Consider the following 20,134-nt stretch of genomic DNA (forward strand, 5'->3'; position numbering starts at 1 on the left):
AGATGTTGTGAAGTTAGAGAAGAGAATGTCAGAGACAAGGGTAAATGCCAGATATTTCAGAGAAATTGCAACTCAACCACTTGCTAATTTCATAAATTAAATCTTTTCTATTGCAAAGCATGCCTGTGTTAAGAGGTTTCATCACTGGTGAGCCTGTCCTGCTGCTTCTAGTTGTGCAGTTCACAAAAAATACTCTGCCTTTTTCATCTTCTGTGCAGTTATTAAATCAAATCCTATTCATGCAATCCGTATTCAAATCTTTGCCATTAGTGAATGAAAGAGGACAAGGAGGCTAGTTTCTTTTAAAATCAAAATGTATAACCTCATTAGAAGTTCTAGAATAGTGAGTAATGCCATAATTTCATCCATTTTCAATCAGAAGCATTTTTGTGGCAATTAGAAAATACCCTCCTTAAAAAAACCTATTTGGAGATGCAGAGCTACATTGATGGCTCATCTGAGAGAAGATTCAGGAATGATTCTGTCAATGATTGTGTCAGTTCAAATAGTATTCCTGCAGATAAATTATTTTTAATAATAATAATAATAATAATAATAATAATAATAATAATAATATGTGAATTAACATATGAGAGGTTCTCTTACCCAGGCCTCTCCCCAAAATTCTGAAGCTATAAAAAACTAACATCTGGAAACCTAGCTTTTTTGGTAATGAGTGGGATGTGGGACACATCCACCAACAGAAGGTGAGGCAAAGTTCATCAATGATCCCTTATTTATTTTTGTGTTATACAGTTGGCCCTTCTTATATACAGATTTTTTATACACAGATTCAAGCATCCACGGTTTGAAAATGTTAAAAAAATAGTATACATTTCAAATATAAAACCTTGATTTTCCTTTTTTTATAAGGGACACCATTTTGCTATGTCATTATATTTAATGGGACTTGAGCATCCATGGATTTTGTTATCCAGGGGGGATCTTGGAACCAAACCCCAGATTATAACAAGGGTCCACTGTATTTATAATCCATTTCTCTTCCAGTAAGTTCAAGATAGCATATTCAGTGGTGGTGAACCTATGGCACGCGTGGCAAAGGTGGCACTCAGAGCCCTCTCTGTGGGCACATGCACCATCGTCCCAACACAGACTTCACTAGAATTTGTCACTAGAAATCCAGAGGGATGTGGCACTTTGCAATAAATAAGTGGGGTTTGGGTTGCAGTTTGGGCACTCGGTCTCTAAAAGGTTCTCCATCACTGGTATGGCGCTCTCTTGCCACTTCTCCACCTCCACCCCTTTGTGGTGCTGCTGCTGTGAACCTATGTTGGATCTTTTTTTTTTAAAAAAAACAACAACACTTCGGTAGTGTTAAAATACTTCTTTCAAATTAGTTTTGGGATAGTGCCCATGCTCTTTGGTTCCTTCTCTTTTTTTCTTCTGTATTCCTAACCGTATCATAAGCAGACAGATTATCTAAGAGGATTTAACTTGATCCTGATCCTAAAAGACATGGACACTGAATCAATTTAATTTCTTTTATATGCATACATATTTCAGTATTAAATGAACATCATTAACAGCAAAAGCTTTTCAAATATACTCTTTAAATGCTTTCTTCTGTTTTGTTATCAGTACAATCGTGTCCAAGGAGCTAGATGGAGGGAGGAGGCATATATTTCTAAAGATCAAAGATTGAAAAATAATAATAAAATGAAAATAATTTACATTTCAACAGTACAGAGGGAGAAAATCTTCCTGAGAACTGAGTCATACAGAAGAAATAAATGTACCACCACTGGTTTTGTTCATTTTAAAGCTATTATTCATTTGAAATAAAAATAATAATAAATGTGTCATGCTTCTATTCTGACAGTGTTAAAAAGAAGTTTCAAAATCTCCAAATGATTCTATTATGGAGAAATAGTAACAGAGAAGGTACTATGTCCCTTCTGTATGTTTAATTTCACGATTTGTCAAAATCTCCAAATGACTCCATTTTGTAGAAGCTGTAATAGGTAAGGTACCAAATAAAACCAACTTCTCTCAGTATGTGTTACTTCACCCTTAAAATTTCATTAATAAGTGCAAAGATAAGTTGCACATATTGGCAGATAGAAGAATTTAGCTCATGATAGATAACACTTTAAAATTAGATCACAGAAACCTGTAATTACCATGGAACGGGTATCAGTTCTGCTACATTACAGTGACTTATAACTTCAGGATAAACACTAACCTGGAATGAATGTTGGGAAATGCACTTGCTTTTTAAGGTTTTTGTAATAATCCAGCAGGCATCTTTGATAACAGTTGCTGGAAATGCTTCTTTCAGAAACCTCTAACATTTAAGGACATTGCATGAACCATTTTCCTTGAGCTTTGTTCTTGTGATATTCTTTGGGTGGATATGTCATGTAAACATATGTGACATGTGTAGGACTTGCTCTTTTATTTCAGCCTCAAAGTGAACCCTTAAAAAGTACTACAAGTCCATCTGCTATGTATAAGGAATAGCCCATGCACATTTGTACGTTTGTAGTCTTATATTTGTAGTCTTATATTTCAGCCACTGTATTAAATTTTATAGGGTCATAGCCCGAACTGATTTTAGCTGAGGTGAAAGCATTTCAGATGACTAATTGGTAAGTGACTTAATGTGTACCTTGAAATATGCCCATTAAATGTTATCATCAATGTATTATAAAGTCATACTTTAAAATATTTCAGTCCAAGAAAGAGCATCTTAAATCTTCTTACCTCCTCTTCATTTTCCACAAATCATAAGGTCACTTACTGCCACTGCCTTTGTATTGACCATGCAGAGAACGCACCAAGTGTGTAGCAGTGACTAGACAACACCATGATATAGCTCAAGTTTTTGCACAACTGAAAGTGTGTGCTCTGCACTACACAGGAAGTGTGTAGGTCAGTGAGTAATACCTTACTAGAGAAGGTTCACATTTTTACTGCAACTCCCATCAGCCCTAACCAGCACAATAAGGGAATCTGGAATTGCAGGGCAACAACATGTGGTTCTCCACAGATTATATATAGCCACTAACTTCAGGGCTGCCTATAGATGCAGGCTCAGATATTGTGATAGCACAAAACAGACTGATTGCAAACAGCTACCCTTTCCCAGCAGTGCTTACCAGGAAAGGAAGCCACTCAAGGCTAGCTAACTATATATCCCAAAGGTACTACAAGATCTCTTTGTTACAAGAACCCACTGTGTAAGTAGTAAAGCTTTGAGCTAGTCGGAAGGATTTAATGTAGTGTCAATAGAATGTTTTCCTTGTAGACACTTCTCAATACACTCATGTCAACCATCGTTTCAGTGTCTGTTTTCACAGGAGAGGGACATGAGCATAGGGCAGAAAATTACAACAAAAAAGGAGCACCAAGAGTTACCTTCTCAATCAGCTGAAAAGAATATTGTACTGGAAAACTTGGGATGGGTTTGAATCTTACAGTGGAGAGAGTTTTAAGCTACAGTAAATTATGATTTGTTTGGGGGCATTCTACAAGTGAGCCTAATTTAGATGTAGCAGGTGAGGTGGGGGCCTCATGACTAAAATTCTACTCCACCATAAAGCAAGGCCGTAATCACACAATCACACAGTACTCAGAAAGCAGATGCTTGGTGCAACCTTTCAGTCATGCAGGGGGTCTTTCTGTAATGTGACATGTTACATGCGGGATACCTCTCCCACTGCCCACCTGAGTTCTCTGTGCAGCAACAGGCAAGGCCTGGAGTGTGCGGAGGAATTGTTGCAGGTTTGCAGCTTGAGCCTAGTCTTGAGAATTTATCACATAGCTCCTTGGAACATTCCTGGCGTGGAATGAAAGGGAGTGGGATGGGAACAGAATAGGGGCTATCACACATTTTATTGCACGCCAGAACACAGCCGGAAGTTCCCATTCCGTTCCTGATCCGTCCCAGAAGAGGCGATTTTCAGGAATTGGTCAGAAGCATTCCTGAAAATTGCCTCCTCTGAGACGGATCAGGAGCGGAATGGGAACTTCGGGTGGCATCAGCGGCATTTTGGCATGCGATAAAATGCGTGATAGCTCCCATTCTGTTCCCATCCCACTCCCTTTCGTTCCACAGTGGGAGCATCCCAAGGAGCTGTGCAATAAATTCCTTGGTTTCGGCCCTGAGGCCAGGTGCCCATGTTTCAACAGTGGGTAGGAGTGCAATTGCACAGTTAAGACTAGTGCACCAGCAGTATACATTCCTTGAGAGGTCAGATCTGGCTGCAGTGATGCATGCCTTGATTACATCCCCTTTGGACTACAGTAATGCATTCTTTGTAGTACTGGATGTGAAAGATGTTTGGAAACTTTTGCAGGTCCAACATGCTGCAGCTAGAATGCTGACGGGATGGTTACGGGGAACCTGCTATAACAGCTCCACTCACTGTTGCTCTGCTTCTGAACACTATTCAAAGTGCTGGTTATGACCTATAAAGTACTATATAGCTTTAGTCCAGACTATCTGAAAGATCTTATCACTCATATGAAACAGCCAGACTTCAGATCTTCACAGGAAGGTTTTCTCTCCCACTGCTGTCACAGTTAAATCTGGTGAAAACTTGGGGAAGAGCCTTTAAAATGGCTGCTCCCAGACTGTGGAATTCCCTTCTCCAGAAAGCTAAACTATTATTCTATTCAAAGACATTTCTGTTCAAAAAACATGTAATGATTAATTTGGTCTGGGGTGTCATTTTGCATGGGTGCTGTATTTTTAACTTCATTGTTATATTTTAAAATTATTTTATACCTTTAAAAATTTAATGGGATTTTAGTAAAATTTATTTAAGGTGTTTTAACATTTTTATTATCAGATGTTTAATTTTTCTTGTTTAAATATTTTTTGTAAGCCACCCTGAATCTCATGCTGGGATATGAAAGAAATTGGTAGACTGGCACTTTGTGCCAGCCTGGACCCAAACTAGGGTTCCACGAGGGCTGAGCGTTTTTTGCCACTTTAGCCCCATTTATTAAAGTGGAATTAGAATTTGTATGAGGTTTCTGATAGGACACATTAGATTTGTACAATTGAATGACTAGGCACAGTCCATGTCTGCTTATGTAAAAGCAGACAATTGTCACTATATGCAGATCTTGTACACCTTTCATAACTGTGATTCTGTAGATAAGGATATGAGCAACTCCAATACATGTCTACATTATGCAAATTCATGTTGTTAGTGAGGCAAAAATATTTATTATTAGTTCTTTCTCATTGCTGTGGAGATTCTTGTCCTCCTCCTCCTCCTCCTTCTTTTTAGTCATATGGAAATTTAAACAATTGTATTATAGTCCCAGCCTCTAGGCAATCAAATCTCAGTTAATACAAACATTAATATTATTCTTGCTTTTACAAATTTCTGCAATACATTTGCCTAGCCACATATTTTAATGTGAGAATAACCATCAGACAAATCCTTCTCTTTCTGATGGAAAATATGGTGTATTTTGCAATGCTAATTCTGGCTACAGGAGAAATAGTTCAGGGTCTTATTCATGCTTTATTGAAACTTTAGCAAAGGAAAGCTGAATTTAAAATGTGACATTCTTCTGAAATAAAACACAGAAAGTGCTCCTGTAATCTGTATGTATGACCCAATACCATTGTGAAAGACATTCAGGTCACGCTTGCTTGGTCTACTTAAAACAAAAATGTAAATTCTTTGGGGCCCATCAGTATCTGCTAGGTTGCAATCTTGTATTCATTTACCTTGGAAGTAAGTCTCATTACATTCAATGAATAGAGATCAATAGGATTGTGCTGTACATTTATAAAGGAAGAATGTATGTTAAAGCTGAAGCATAATTAAATGGTACTAAATGTGTATGCACTGCTTCTAAAAGGTATGTGTTTTCTAGATCAGATTAAAGTCAGCGTCAAGGCAGCGACTCTAGGGTTAGGGACCACGCACCAACCACATGGTCCTAGTGCCATCCATACATGGACACCATTGTGACATAAGCGATGTGCAGATATAGATGTTGCTGCACAACACTTATGTCACGAGCATGCCAATGGTGCACTCGTGACGTCCACATGGCATCCGTTTTTTCCGAGTTCGTTTTGGGGCGGAGTTTGGCTGCTGTGGCATCCCTCTGGATCAAAACTGGATATTGAAAGAAAGTGGGCTAAAGCATGAATTGGGCCAAGCATAAACTGAACCCTTTAGGATTCTTTAAGAGTTCACAAGCTATTTTTCCCCACTTGAGGAATGAACAAATATCATCTCAGATTTATCCTCGTTTGAACAGTGATAATGATATGATCTAAAATATGACCACAGTGAAGATGTATAGAGCAGTGATACAACTCTTAACCTGTAATGTTATATTCTTAATTGCCATATAAATGGCCTTTTCTACACCAGAGTCATTTTTCAATGTTAGGAAATACGTTGTAGTTTTGGCATTTGTAATCTACTTAGTTGGCAAATGCAGAAACCAGATGGTTTGCTTGAAAATACAGTGCAGACCTCTGTTTAAGTGACAGGTGGTATACTTGCAGAGAATACAATTTATGTATATTTGGATTTTTATATTACACTTGAAAATCTCTTGGTATCGAAGTAGACTGAATACAGACCACAGAATCCTGGAAATGCTTTTGCATCCTTAATGTTCAAAAGTAATTTTCAATTGGTAGAATATGTTCAGGAAGCAGAGGATAATAAATTTAGAAAATAGAAAGTGGTAATTTAATTGCAGCAGAATGCATATCCTGGATAGCTTTATAAGAAACAACGGTGTAAACATGAGATTAAAGTGTTCAATAAAGTTTTACCCATTTTAGTTGTTCTTGTGTGCCTTCAAATTGTTTTCAATTTATGACAATCCCAAGGCCACATCATGAAGTTTTCTTGGCAAAGTGTTGTCAGAGAGGGTTTGCCTTTACTTTCTCTGAGGCTGAGAGTGTGTGACTTGGCAAAGGTCCACCAGTGGACTTCTATAGCTGAGTGGGATTTGAACCCTGGTTTCTAGGGTCACAGTCCAACTCTTAAACCTACACAAACAATTCAAACCATTCTCTCTTCAGGATCTCAGTACAGAATCACCAAGATAGTCTTAATGTAAACATAAGAGCCAACTGTATAATTTGATGAGAATTAACTGTTCTTTTTCTATTACTAATTTTTGCTTGGGGTGTGTGTGTGTATGTTTACATTTATTCTTCTGAGCTATTCTAAAAAGCAGCAATTGCTAGTTCCTAATGGGAACATATTGACTGCACTAAGCAGCCTTGTGGTCTGAACTATCTGCAGTATTTTATAGATTGAGAAAGATAATGTGTACTGATTGACAGGAACCAGATAAAGAAAGAGCTGCCTTTCATCATTGTTATGATTTGCTCCCGGCCTGGCCTTGAATGTTAATTTCATCGACACACAATAAATGTTTTATTCTCTTACTTTAACTGATGAAGATAGATGGATATTTAACAACCCAGAGACTGAACTCTCAAACTAATTTTAGAGAATATTGGTGAAGTGCTCAATTTTTAGTGGACTTGATTTATTAATAACATTTTAAAATTCATAAATATGTAGGTTTTAAAGTTGGCTTCTGATTTTACTCTTAAAATATTTGCTGCCCCATTCTTATTGTTTATCATCATTGGATGATGTATGTTTTACATATTTGGTTTTAGGTTAAGTTACAGTACAGTGATATGCATATCTACTCAAAAGAAAGTGTAAGTTATTTTAATTAGTTGTTGAATTAGACTTACTCTCAGGTAAGTTTCTATAGAACTGTACCCTTAGTTGAGGATCATTTTTGTTAGTGAAATTATATATCCAGTTGGTCAGTATTTGCATCTAAACATAAATCTTTGTGATCTTGTTTTAAGGGCTGAAGTCAAGTGAGCCAATCATGACCGGCAAAACACAGACCAGTAATGTCACCAATAAGAATGATCCCAAGTCCATCAACTCCAGAGTCTTCATTGGCAATCTCAACACAGCTATTGTCAAAAAAGGTGACATAGAGGCAATCTTTGCAAAGTATGGAAAAATAGTTGGCTGCTCAGTGCACAAAGGTTATGCGTTTGTACAGTACATGAGTGAAAGGCACGCAAGAGCTGCTGTAGCAGGAGAGAATGCCAGAATCATTGCAGGACAACCACTTGGTAAGTAGCTGCATGTTATACCATGAATTCATTTATTCTATTTTCCTTTTCTCCTTTTATGATAATTTTTCCAACTGTCTAATGGCTGAATCCATTAGAATGAAGGTAACTGATATTTGCTGCCGTGCTTTATTTAGGGCCCTTTTTTCATTCTACTGACAAGGAATTAAGAAGCACTTATCATCTATGAATGAACAAGCAACTATAGCAAGGGTGAGGATCCTACTGCCCTCCAGCTTCTGACGAAATACTATTCCATCATGCAGCATCACCAGCCAAATTGAAGGAGGTTTTATCCAAGCTCATGAGGGCTTGGTTGTACATCCCTCCCCCTTATGTTGATGTGTCACCAAAAGGCAGGGGGAGAACCTGGAGGACAATAGGTTCTCTAACCCTGAATTATGGGGTTACATACTGGATTCTTTAATCTGAGTTGTACAGATATTATTTTCTGATTTACTTGAGTTGATGTGGGTATTTCATATCTGTATCTAGGTTTAATACCTAAACAAAAGCAATCTCAGTGAGTTTTGAAGTTGGCTTCCATAATGAAACTATAGTTAACTCATACTTGAAGGTCATGTGATTAATGAAAATTAGTAATATAAAACTCCTAGCTGAAACAGAAGAGGGGAACAAAGGAAGTGGGAAAATGTGAACTCTAATATCACTGTGCCATTTTCTTATCACACCGATAAGGTCCTATGGTCTAGTAGTTGGTATAATCTCTTTGGTTATAGGTGTATCAACAATGGTGAAATCCTGTGGTCTGGTTGGTATTTATAGGTGTATGATTCAAGTTATGTTTCAAGGAGAAATTAAAGCTAATTAAAACAGGGTATTATAATGTGTGATTCTGTGCCACTTTTTAGATTTTTATAGAACATTTGTATAGAGGAAAATAGCAGCACATGCAACTTTAAAAATAGGACAAGTTTTGCCACTGTTGTAAAGTGTCATGTCCAAGGACATACTGTTATATTTCACTATGTGAAATGTTTGGACCACAAGGTTGTGGTATACATTATTCAAAAGAGGTGTGCTAATTCTAGAATTTTATTATCTTTATTGATAGTATCTCTTCTGGCCCTTTCTTTGTAGAAGGTGTGATTTTCATGGTTTCTGGTTCAGTTGCTCTACTCTGTACAACTCAGTTTGATGAGTATGCCTGGCTTTCTCATTCTTGTAATACACCTTGGAAAGTTCCTTAGAAAAAGTCATTAGGTTCTGTTAGAGTCAGCTACTGTTATAGTTACAGTGCTTAAAAATTCAGACATATAGCTGTTAACCTGGAATACTCGCCTTCCTTTCTCTCTCTGTAGCTATTATTCAAATTGAACTTGCCAACTCATCATCCACAAGTTTGCATTTCTATGGCTATTCATACAATCTGGTTATAAAAATCTTTCCTGAGCACTAGTTCATTCTGTGAGTCTGAGAAGACAGACAAAGTGTACAAATCTTATGCTGCTGCTTCTTTCACACAGTCTAAAAGGTGCTAACAAGAGCACTTTGCATAGTGTTTGAAAAGTAATATTTATTTTTCAGTTTCTTCGAATTATTTAGTGTTATTACTCTATAGTTACAAAAATTACAAGCCACTGCCCTATGGGAAAAAAACCACACTCTCCCATATCTATCCCCTCATCACTTCAACATCCATTACACTGTACCTGTGGCACAGTGTAACCCATCATTTGAATCCTGTTAATCCTCCTCCACTTAGTGCAGCTACTTCCCCCATGGACCCTTAAATTTATCAGGTTTTTTTGTTGTTGTTGGGGTGGCATTCATACCCTTTGTTTTTTCCATGAGGAATCAAAGGTACCTCAACAGACATGTTTTGATGAAATTATATTCACAGAACATTCTCAGTCACAAAGAAAGCAGCCCAGAGTATATCTGAGTGTTTATTGCGACTTCCATGTGTTACTGAAAATAGAACTGGGAATTTACTATCCCTGACAAATATTTTCTAGTTTTTACTATACTTTTCAGTTTTCTCAAATTTGTGCAAATTCTAAATATTATCTATGTTGCAAAGACATGATAGGTATTCATTTTAGTATTTCCAGGAAGTAAGGTTAGGTAGCCAGTAGGTAATATGCAAGCCTTAATGTGATGGTGTTAAATGAAATATGACAGTTAGGAATATGGTTCAAAAAGCTTTATCCAGTCTGCTGTCCTATAAAATTCATTCAGGAATTATGAAGTGCTATAGCCATTAGCATGCTGGTTTGCTGCCCAGAAATCATAAATTTCCTTGAGTGTGCCTCATAGCAATTGTGTAGAAACCAGTGAAATCTATTGTGTTACTTGCCTCTTGATTTATAGCAGTTTAGTTGCAGTAACTTCATATCTGTTGTATGTTATATTTTATAAGAATGAGAAAAGGCACAAGTTAATTAGATTTTTCTGGAGAAGCAGAATAATTAAGAACATGTAAATACTTGGAAACATTATCTTTTTCAATAATCCCCAGAACCCCCCAGGATTTGAAGGATGTAGGGAATTGTGTTGTAAAAGGGTATATTTCCCAAGCTCTGCCTTTAATCCAGGCACAAAAATCATCCAGATGTACGACTGTGTATAGGAATGTACATGGAAGACACCAAGCACTTATTAAAAATATTATAGGCTAAATTAGTTTGTTAGTTTGTTGACATATCTGGTTTCCATTTCTTTATTGGTTCTACAGTAATTGCAATTTAGTGCTATGTAGATAGATGTAGTGGAGGAACTATTAAGTATTTCAGATGTCATAAGAAGTATTTATTGGTTAAGGGTGAAAGCTGATCACTTGTTCATTCCTTTAGTATGGAAGGAAAACCATACAGAGACTGCATGGAATCTGTTAATAAATGGTATATTTACCATACATTTGAATCAAATGAGAATGTAGTAATAACCAGAAAATGTTGCAACATTCTTTAGAAGAAATCCATGAGTGGGCATGACCAAGAACAGATTCCTCATATAATTGTCTTCCTGCTCTGTTGAAGTCACTACTGAAAAGGTTGTAATCTTGATTTATAGAGTTCCACTGGTTAGAATTTTGGTATTAGAATATTGTTAAATTGTGCAGGCTGTAACAGCAGGATCACACAACACTTTCCCATAATGAGCCTCATTCAACTACTGCTACTAGCAGTTCTGCACCAAATTATCATTCTGTTCCTGCCAATTTTGCTTAGCTGGTGAGAAAGCTATTCCATGTTGTACGACCCAGCTCCCTTCCTACGTTTTATTGGTTGACATTAGTGGTCATATAGAATAGGGGTGGGCAAATTGCAGCCCTCTAGATGCTATTGATAATGGGATTGAAACTCCCGTTACCCTAGCCATCACTGCCATTGGTGAAGAATGCTGGGATGTGCAGTCCAACAACATCTAGAGGACTGCGCTTCATCCATCCCAGTTGTAGACTATAAGCGGCACATTTATTTATTTATTTATTTATATCTCACCTTTCTCCCAAGAAGGGACCCAAGGCAGCTCACAGTACAAAAACACATTAAATACCACAGGGCTGAGCAACAACTGCTAGTGTAACACTGCTAACAGAGTTTCCACCCAGTGGGTTACTGGTTCCATCAGGATTCATTAGGCTACTTCATTAAAGTTTTGATTCTAAATAAGTACTTTAAAGGGTGTAAACCAGAAATTTGACATAGTAGCATCTTCCTAAGGCAGTGACTTTTGCTTGTTAGGCTGCATCCACACTACAGAAGTAATCCAGGTTGCCACCACTTTAACTGCCATGGCACAATGCTGTGGAATTCTGGGAACTGTAGTTTTGTGAGACATTACGCTTCTCTGTCAGAGAACTCTAGTGCTACAACAAACTACAAATCCTAGGATTCTATGGCATTGAGCCATGGCAGTTAAAGTAGTGTCAACCTGGATTATTTCTGCAGTACAGATGAAACCTTAGTGGCAAATGTCATGTTAAAGGTGACCTGAAAATAAAAGGCATATGAAAAGTCTCTGGAAGACAGAAAATGAAGCAACTAGTTTCTGTAACAAATAAAATTTAAGGCCATCAGATGCAAAGTATATGATTTTGATATTTCAGTTAGTTTTGTTGTTGATGACATAATTGCCCTGATTCAAAATTCTATTTGTATTCTTTTTACATGGAACACGATTCCCACACACAATGTGAGATATTCTGTTGGTTTTAGAATATAAATATATTTCCATGCATGCAGAAGACAGTGTATCATTTGCTTTCCTTGATTAAAATAATTAAAGTGGTTTTTAGAGGTGAATACTTTTTTATGTGCCTCAGAGTTCCTCTGCCTGTAAAGGCACTGTTGAATTGTAGCAAATATTTTTAGAACACTTTAGTTCACATGCCAACATTATGTAGTCATATGATTTAATAGAGATAGGACAGTGTGACTAATGCAGCCCATTTTAGTGGTTAATTTCTCATTTCTAAACATATGGATCAGAAAGGGTATGTAATTTTTACAGAGGTAGTTGACAAGTATTGAAATAGGTTTCCTGTGAAGTCTGAGTTGCACCACTTTTAAATTATTGTAAATCAATTGGCAACCAATTACCTCTATGCAAGATCACCATGGCCCATAATTTAACACTGATTTCCAAGAACACAAACTTTTTTGTGAGGAACTTTTAAACTGTCTACATATATTCATTATTGTTAGAAAAAACAAAAAAATTCTACGAAGTCCAACACAAAACCATTCTTCCTAGGCATAACAAAAGATGGACTCCTTTCGTTGGTCTTCTTAAAAGCCAATAAATTAGTTCCACTGTGGTTTTCTTCTTGCTTCCTCTCTGTAACTATTATTCATGTACGCCTGCCTTCAGGTCCAAATTAGACAGAGTCTCCAAGAAACTAGTGAGTGCAGGCTGACATATAACCTCAGGTAAAATAGTAGTTACAGATAATTATTTTGGACAACACATTCTATTGCACAACCTCTTGGGCAGTACAGAAGCCCTTAAGGAACTTTGTAAATCATAACAGCCCTAGAAAAAGTACAAGGTATAGATAAGTAATAAAGAACACCTTTAGCAAGAATCCAACATATACTTCTGTTGTAAATTGAACTGATGTGACAATAGAACCATTTCTCCCTTTTTCACTATGTGCCCTGACTTGCTTTTAGTGTCTCATTCTTGTAGTGGCTTGTGGAAATGATACATTCCAGCTATGGTTGCAGAGTCCATAATCTCTAGGGTGAATCAATTCAGGTTGAGTATCTTAGATGGCATAAGTAATGTATGCTTATAACAGTTGTTTACTCATAAATGTGGAAAAAATAAAACTCTGCAAAAATGTTTTCATACTTGCAAAGATATCAAATATTCACTCATTCTTTTTAAAGTAGCCTGCTTACAAAAATCTAAGGAAGGCAATCCAAATCATGTAGCAGTCTCTGCAAATCCACTGAACACTGTAGTTGATGGCCTAATGAATTAATGAGTAGATTAGATTAGATTATGCAGTTGACATAACAGCAGAACTCAGGACAAGAAAGTTATGGATGAAAGTGTAACATTTAAAACATTTTTAAAATATCATGATTGAAATTATACAGCGGATAACTTTTAAATTTGGCATGTTCTTGAATGCCTTGACACTATGAACATGTCAATAGTCCCTTATTTTCTCACTGGTGAATTATGTTGGATATTCTTAGAACTTTATCACACTCTTTTTTGTCTCCGTTACGGGTATGGAAAAATGACGCCGGTGCCAAGCCATCCCCGTTCAGTGCTGAGGCCCATGAAATGTTCTGGTCAGAAGTCTTCCGACCGAGCAAAATGGTGCTCGTCAGCACTGAACCGGGATGGTTTGGCGCCGGGGGATGGAATGGGACCTTTTGGAGGATGCTTTGGCGTGCGATAAAATCCATTTTTGGTCGGTCGCACGTGCACACGAGCAACCTCTTTCTGTACCCGTAACGGAGACAAAAACGGGTGCGATAAAGTTCTTAGTCTGAACCAGGAAAGATTCAGTCTTTTTTGGTCTGAACCAAAAAGGATTTTTGTTGACTCCTATATACACAGTTACATCAATAGTGGGCAAGTGCAGATGGGCCAGAGTGCAATTATTTTTCCATGGAACTTTCTGTGGGGTGAGGGGACACGTAAAAACTTTCAAAAACACACACACAGTGGCCACATACTGCATGAGAGGAGACTGTGAAGTATCTGCCTATAGCCAAGTCTTGAAATTTTTCTTCAACATTGTGTGCTTGGCTATATGAATACATAGCCAGGAGATACCATTAAAAAGATGGGTTTTCAAATGTTTGGGGTTATTGTGTGTGGGAGGTAAACAGTTCTGATCACCATCATGACAGCAACAAAAACCATAGACAGGAATAAATTGTTAATAACAACATGCAAGATGCAAATAACAAGATGCCAGCTGCTTTGTTTATTAACTGAAGATTGCTTAAATTTAATATAACATAAAATGTGAGTGCAAACAGAAGTTTTTCACTAATTATTAGATCACTGTTTTATGGGAGTATAGTTTAATAGCCTAATCTATTTGATACTCCCAGTTAGGAAGATCCATTGCTGAATGATAAATCAGTGTTTTTATAAATCCCATAGATTTAGTGGGGCTACTTCAATTGGGATTAGAAATTGGACTCAGGTGGGATGAAAATTGTGAAAAAGTTGTTGGACTACAGCTCCCAGCAGCCTTAGCAAGCATGGCCAATAATAAGGATTGCTTGATGTTGCCATTCAGCAATATCTAGTTGTCCACACAATTCCAATTCCTTTTTTAGGCCAATAACATCTTCCTGCCTGGTGGCAGGGGTCTCCTCCAGTGTGTCGTGTGTGTATGTGTATGCAGAAAGAACTCCTTATTATCAATTTCCTCAAAACATCCTATAAGGAAGGGAGTGTTTAGTTCAAGTGCTGGGCAGGGACTTTATGCTCCCATGGCTCTTTCAAATGTGTTGTTGTTGTTATGTGCCTGGCTTATGGTGACCCACATGCACAGCAAGTCCAATTGTAGCCCTTCATGTAAGACAGTGATTTCCAAAGTGGGTGCTGTACCCCCCCCCCCCCAGCGGGAGTGGTGAAAAGATCCAGGTGAGGGGGAAAACCAGGTTGGGAGGTTTCAGTTAAAGTATTGATGATGCACAAGAAAGACAAGGGGAACTAATGACCTTTAGGACCATGGTGAGGATGAGGGTTGCATCCTTTAAAACCACCATGAAGCCTCCCACTCTTCACCTGCCTGCTTGAGTTCAGGTTCTAGTAGTGGTGAGAAACTCTTGTGAAGATTGGGCTCAGGGCATCATTCCTGTGGCTTAGAGTGGCACCATTTTGGGACAGACTGACTGAATGGATCAAGGAGTTAGTGGGGGAGAAATTAGCAGAAGACACAATGTTTGTGTGTGGGGAGAGAACACTTGAAGCTGTGTGGGAAAGATGTGTCTCTGGAGAAGGAAGAATATCCAGTGTTGATTCTTGGAAAGAGTCCTTTGCCTTAGAGTAACTACTGTAGTTAAAATATCTCCCAGTCCAGAGCATGTCGCCTCTGTAAACCCACTATATACACACCAGCTGTGCTCCTCTCCACCCCAGTGAAGGATTGAGAGTGTTCCTTGCCAAGGAGAAACTTACTCCCTTGGGAGCAGCAACTGAGCAGTGATCAAGAATCTCCTTGCCTACACTAGTTTTTGCTACATGGCCAGAATGGATGAGAGGCTTCTCGGCCACTGCTCAGCCAGCTGCTTGGTTGCTGCTCAGTGTATGATTGGGTGCAAAGGGAGCAGCAACCCAGGAGCCAATTGAGCAGCAACTGAGAAGGCTCTCATCCACACCGGCCTTTACCACAAGGCTGGCTCAGGTGAAAGGCTTCTCAGTTATTGCTCAACCAGCTACTTGGTTGCCGCTCCCAAGGTGACTGGGTGCAAAGGGAACAACGACCAGGACTGGCTGTTTTAAATTTGCAGCAGAACAGTAGACTACTGTTAGCATTGGGAGTGCTAGGGTTGCCCCACAAGAGGAAAGGAGATTGTGGCCTGAAAATTTTGGGGTCCCCCTGATGTAAGACATCTGTGGACTGGACCAGTGCCATTGATGAACCACTTCCTAGACTTTTCCCAAGAATTGTATATAGTGTGCAGCATTTCCATATGTGCACGTGGAAGCTCAGAATTGAAAGGCACTTTGAGACATGGTGGCTCAGCGATAAAGACATTGATTCTGATGATTTAAAGATCAGAAGGTCAGCAGTTTGAGGCCCAAGCACCATGTGATGGAGTGAGCTCTTATTACTAGTCCCAGCTTCTGCCAAACTAGGAGTTTGAAAGCATGTAAAAGTGCAAGTAGATAAATAGTTACCACTTTGGTGGGAAGGTAACAGCGTTCCATGCAGTCATGCTGGTCACATGACCACGGGTCATCTTTGACAATGCTTGCTCTCTGGTCTTAGCAAGGGAGCGCCGCCCCCTACCGTCAGACACAACTTGACAATCATGTGAAATGAGAAACCTTTACCTTTACTTTTACTTAGTAATGTCCAATGAAGATAGGAATACTACTTTGGTGGGAAGGTAACAGTGCTCTGTGCAGTCATGCTGACCACATGATCACAGAGCCATCTTGGACAACACTGCCTCTTTGGCTCAGTAATGGAGATGAGCATCACCTCCTACAGTTGGACACAATTAGACAATCTTCCCATGGGAAAATCTTTACCTTTACCTACATATATGAAATGGTATAGGCTAAATCTAATATTAGTTCCAACTACAGCAGATGTGAGTTTGAAATAAAAGAGACTTGCTAGCCACACTCACATAAGCTCCCCACCATGGTTTTAATGGGTCTACTGTGGTTGTGGTTAACATTATATATTGTCTGTAAAACTGTATATTTTGTAAGTCACTTTGTGTCCCATTTTGGAGAAAAAGTGGGGTATAATAAAAAATAGCTTTAAATTATTGCTATTTTTGAAAAATTGTAAAATTTAAATAAATATTGGGGAATTGATTGGGGATAAACTAGCAGACTTGGATAATGCTAAAGACTACTAGTAACAATTATCTATATCCAAGTCTGCTACTTTTAAACATAAGTGTAGTCATGACACCAGAAACAGTACTATGTATATTGTCAGTACAGCAAATCTATCTTCTCTCTCTCTCAATCTTTTAATCTGAGGCTTCTGCTTCCAATTGCCTCAGCCACTTCTGCAGATGAAAAATAGTAACAAATTCACCTAATGCACTTTCTGAAGGCTTATCCAGAGAGGCATAGTTTAGAATGCCAGAATGTTAACTAAATTAATGCCAAATGTATTGGAAGAGAACTTTTAACCCATGCTTTTGGAACAGAACAGAGCTTAAATTTAAATAACTTTTTTTCCCTTATAGAACTCAAATTCAGTTAATTGGAAAGGTGCTGAAGTTCAGAAATCTGCAAAGTCATATTTTTAATTATACTTTCATACTTGTTCTCGCTGAAATTGCCCACAGTGTAGGAAGGAGTATGTTTATATGAAATACATTGAGAGCCCATGGAATAAGTAGGAGCCAGCTCTTTAATCTAGCTATATCGATGGGAGTGTTTTCTCAAATAGAATTATACCTGGGCTGAAAACTAAAGTTTATAAAATGGCTTTACAGTTCTGTCTCACATTCCTATTTAGGGGGACAGTGAATGTCACATTAATTAAATAGAATACAACCAAGCAATACACTAAGCAGCAGACTGCCTGAAATCTGTACACAAAATAATTGGTGCTGGTTGTGAAGTCTCCTCAAATGATACTGATACTGTGCCACCTGCATTGGCTGCAGTGTCATATTGATCCCAACTTAAAATGCCAGTTTAACCTTTAAAGCAGGGATGGCAAGTCATGACGCTGTGGTTCTGTCCCTGGGACTCTCTGGAGGCTACAGAGACTGCAAGGGGGGGAGAGAGGATAAAACTGGAAATTGGCATCTCTCATTTTGAAGATCATGTCTAATTATGGGGAGTATATGTTATTTTTAAATGTTAACCATACAAGGTCTGACATTCAAAGAAAGCCTTGGGGGATGAAAGTTTTTCCAATCTCCTTTGATGTTTTAAATGGTTTGGATCAAGTTGCTCAAAGAATTGCCTTTATTGGTACCAGCAATTTGTAGCAGAGGCCCTTTTGAATTGTTGCCCTGTTTAGTTAGGTCAGTGAGTAAAGTGACAGGACTTTTTCACTGATAGCCCTTCAGATGTACAGTACAACCTTTTTATTTCTACTGGCTATTCCTTGGCTTTTCAGATTGCTGGATTTATTGGTAATCCCTGTTGTTTTTGCTGATTTTTTTTTTATTGTAGTGTATTTGTTTTGTATTGTGTTCATCTTGTATGTTGCCTTGGTACGCTTACTTCCTGAAAGGAAGCCTTATTGTAATTAAATAATGTTAAAGATTAATCTGACATCCTTAAGCATTTACCTTTATTTGTATTATAAACAAAACTGCAGACAAGTGAAGTTGCACTATGGATCTCAATTTAAATTTAAGTACCCACTGATTTTCTGTTGAAAATAAGTGAAATCCACTTCCCAGGAAATATTTTAAGGGTGCATCTCCACTGTAGAAATAATGCAGTTTGATGCCATTTTAAGTGTTGTAGTTCCATCTTGTGGAATCTTGGGGTTTGTAGTTTTACAAGATCTTTAGCATTCTATGCCAAAAGTGCTAGTGCTTCACAAAACTACAAATTCCAGGATTTTGTAGGATCCAGTTAAAGTGATGTCAAACTGCATTACTACTACAGTGGAGATGCACCCTACAACTTGTTTAAGACAGTTTAAATTTAAGGATTTAATCTTAAATCCCATTTGCAATACAGTTTAAAGTACAGATTTCATATTCCGTGTGTGTGTGTGTGTGTGTGTGTGTGTTATTAGTGAGTTCCGCTGCTGCCCCTGCCAATGTGTAGCTTGGATTTGCATTGTTAGAAGTGTTACTTCTAACAAAGCTAGAAAAACTAAATCCACATGGACTGCCTTTTTCTGGCTTGGAAAGCTTTAACAGTGTTGAAAATGGTGTTGAATTAAGGAAAGTAACTAGTTGACTTTGCGTTGCCTAGCTGCTTCCTAGAGTAATAGTTCAAAATTGCTTTTCTTTTTTAAAAAATAGTATCTGTTTTGTAGAGAATTTGCAGCTTTCCCATTAAGCTTAATAAAGTCATTTCTTACATACTGCAGGGGATGGTGCATCAACTGAGCTGAAGCAAGTTTTGAATATGTGTTTTTACATTAAGTGAAGATGCGGATTTTTAAAACTTCAGGGTCAGAGAGAGACATGATTAGGTGAAAATAATGACAGTCATCAGGGTTCCAGCAAATACTTTTCTAGTGTAATTCTTGGAGGGGCAGCTTAATGCAACAGTACAGCTGCACAACATGTCCCTTGATTATGGTTGATTCAGATCTTTATTTATTTAGGTAAAAGCAGCTTTACTATGTTCCCATTCCTCATGACCTTTATGTCTCATTTAGTCTGGAAATTGACTGCTGCTCAGCATTTTCCCTCCATCCTAAAAGCTGTTACTCTGCAGGGTTTATATTTAAAGCATGCCAAGCAGCTATTTGCTAGGCTGGGGAGGGGGGGAAGGCCGCCTGTCATGCCACTTATGGGCTTTATTTATTGTAACAGTTGCTTGGGAAATAGTCTCCATCCGCACATGATGGCGTGCACAGGAGAAGAGGTTTTTATTTTTCTTGGGACTTCATTAGTTTTGCATTTAAATATTTAAAGCATTTGGTATACTGGGCAATTTTCATGTATTGTTATCTCTATCAGGGCCGAGTAGTGAAGCACTGAGTTGTAAATCTGGGGCAAGGTGATGGTTGTGCCAGATGTGGCTGAGAGGCAGGTGATATGAACTACCCATTCGAACATCTGGTATTACGGCTTATAAAAAAAACCTGCTGTTTTTCTTTTCACCAGGCAAAATGGGTGTAAGCAAATCCAGAAGCTTCTGGGATGTTCAGTTAGCCAGTTCACCCAT

The 20,134-nt window shown here is 38.1% G+C and overlaps 1 protein-coding gene across 4 annotated transcripts in view; it reads left to right on the forward strand.

Annotated features, from left to right (window-relative positions):
* The window catches only part of RALYL (RALY RNA binding protein like), a 346,824-nt gene that overhangs the window by 156,329 nt on the left and 170,361 nt on the right, over nt 1-20,134 (forward strand). For all 4 annotated transcript variants that reach the window (XM_089517541.1, XM_089517542.1, XM_089517543.1 and 1 more), the window contains exon 2: nt 7,847-8,125. In XM_089517541.1, the coding sequence (XP_089373667.1) occupies nt 7,870-8,125 (256 nt within the window). In that variant the 5' untranslated portion in view covers nt 7,847-7,869. The remainder of the gene's footprint in view (nt 1-7,846; nt 8,126-20,134) is intronic.

Source organism: Sceloporus occidentalis, unplaced genomic scaffold (genome assembly GCF_023333645.1).
Source record: "Sceloporus occidentalis isolate IW3139 unplaced genomic scaffold, rSceOcc1.0.p SCAF_3, whole genome shotgun sequence".
In the NCBI taxonomy this organism is placed as follows: domain Eukaryota; kingdom Metazoa; phylum Chordata; class Lepidosauria; order Squamata; family Phrynosomatidae; genus Sceloporus; species Sceloporus occidentalis.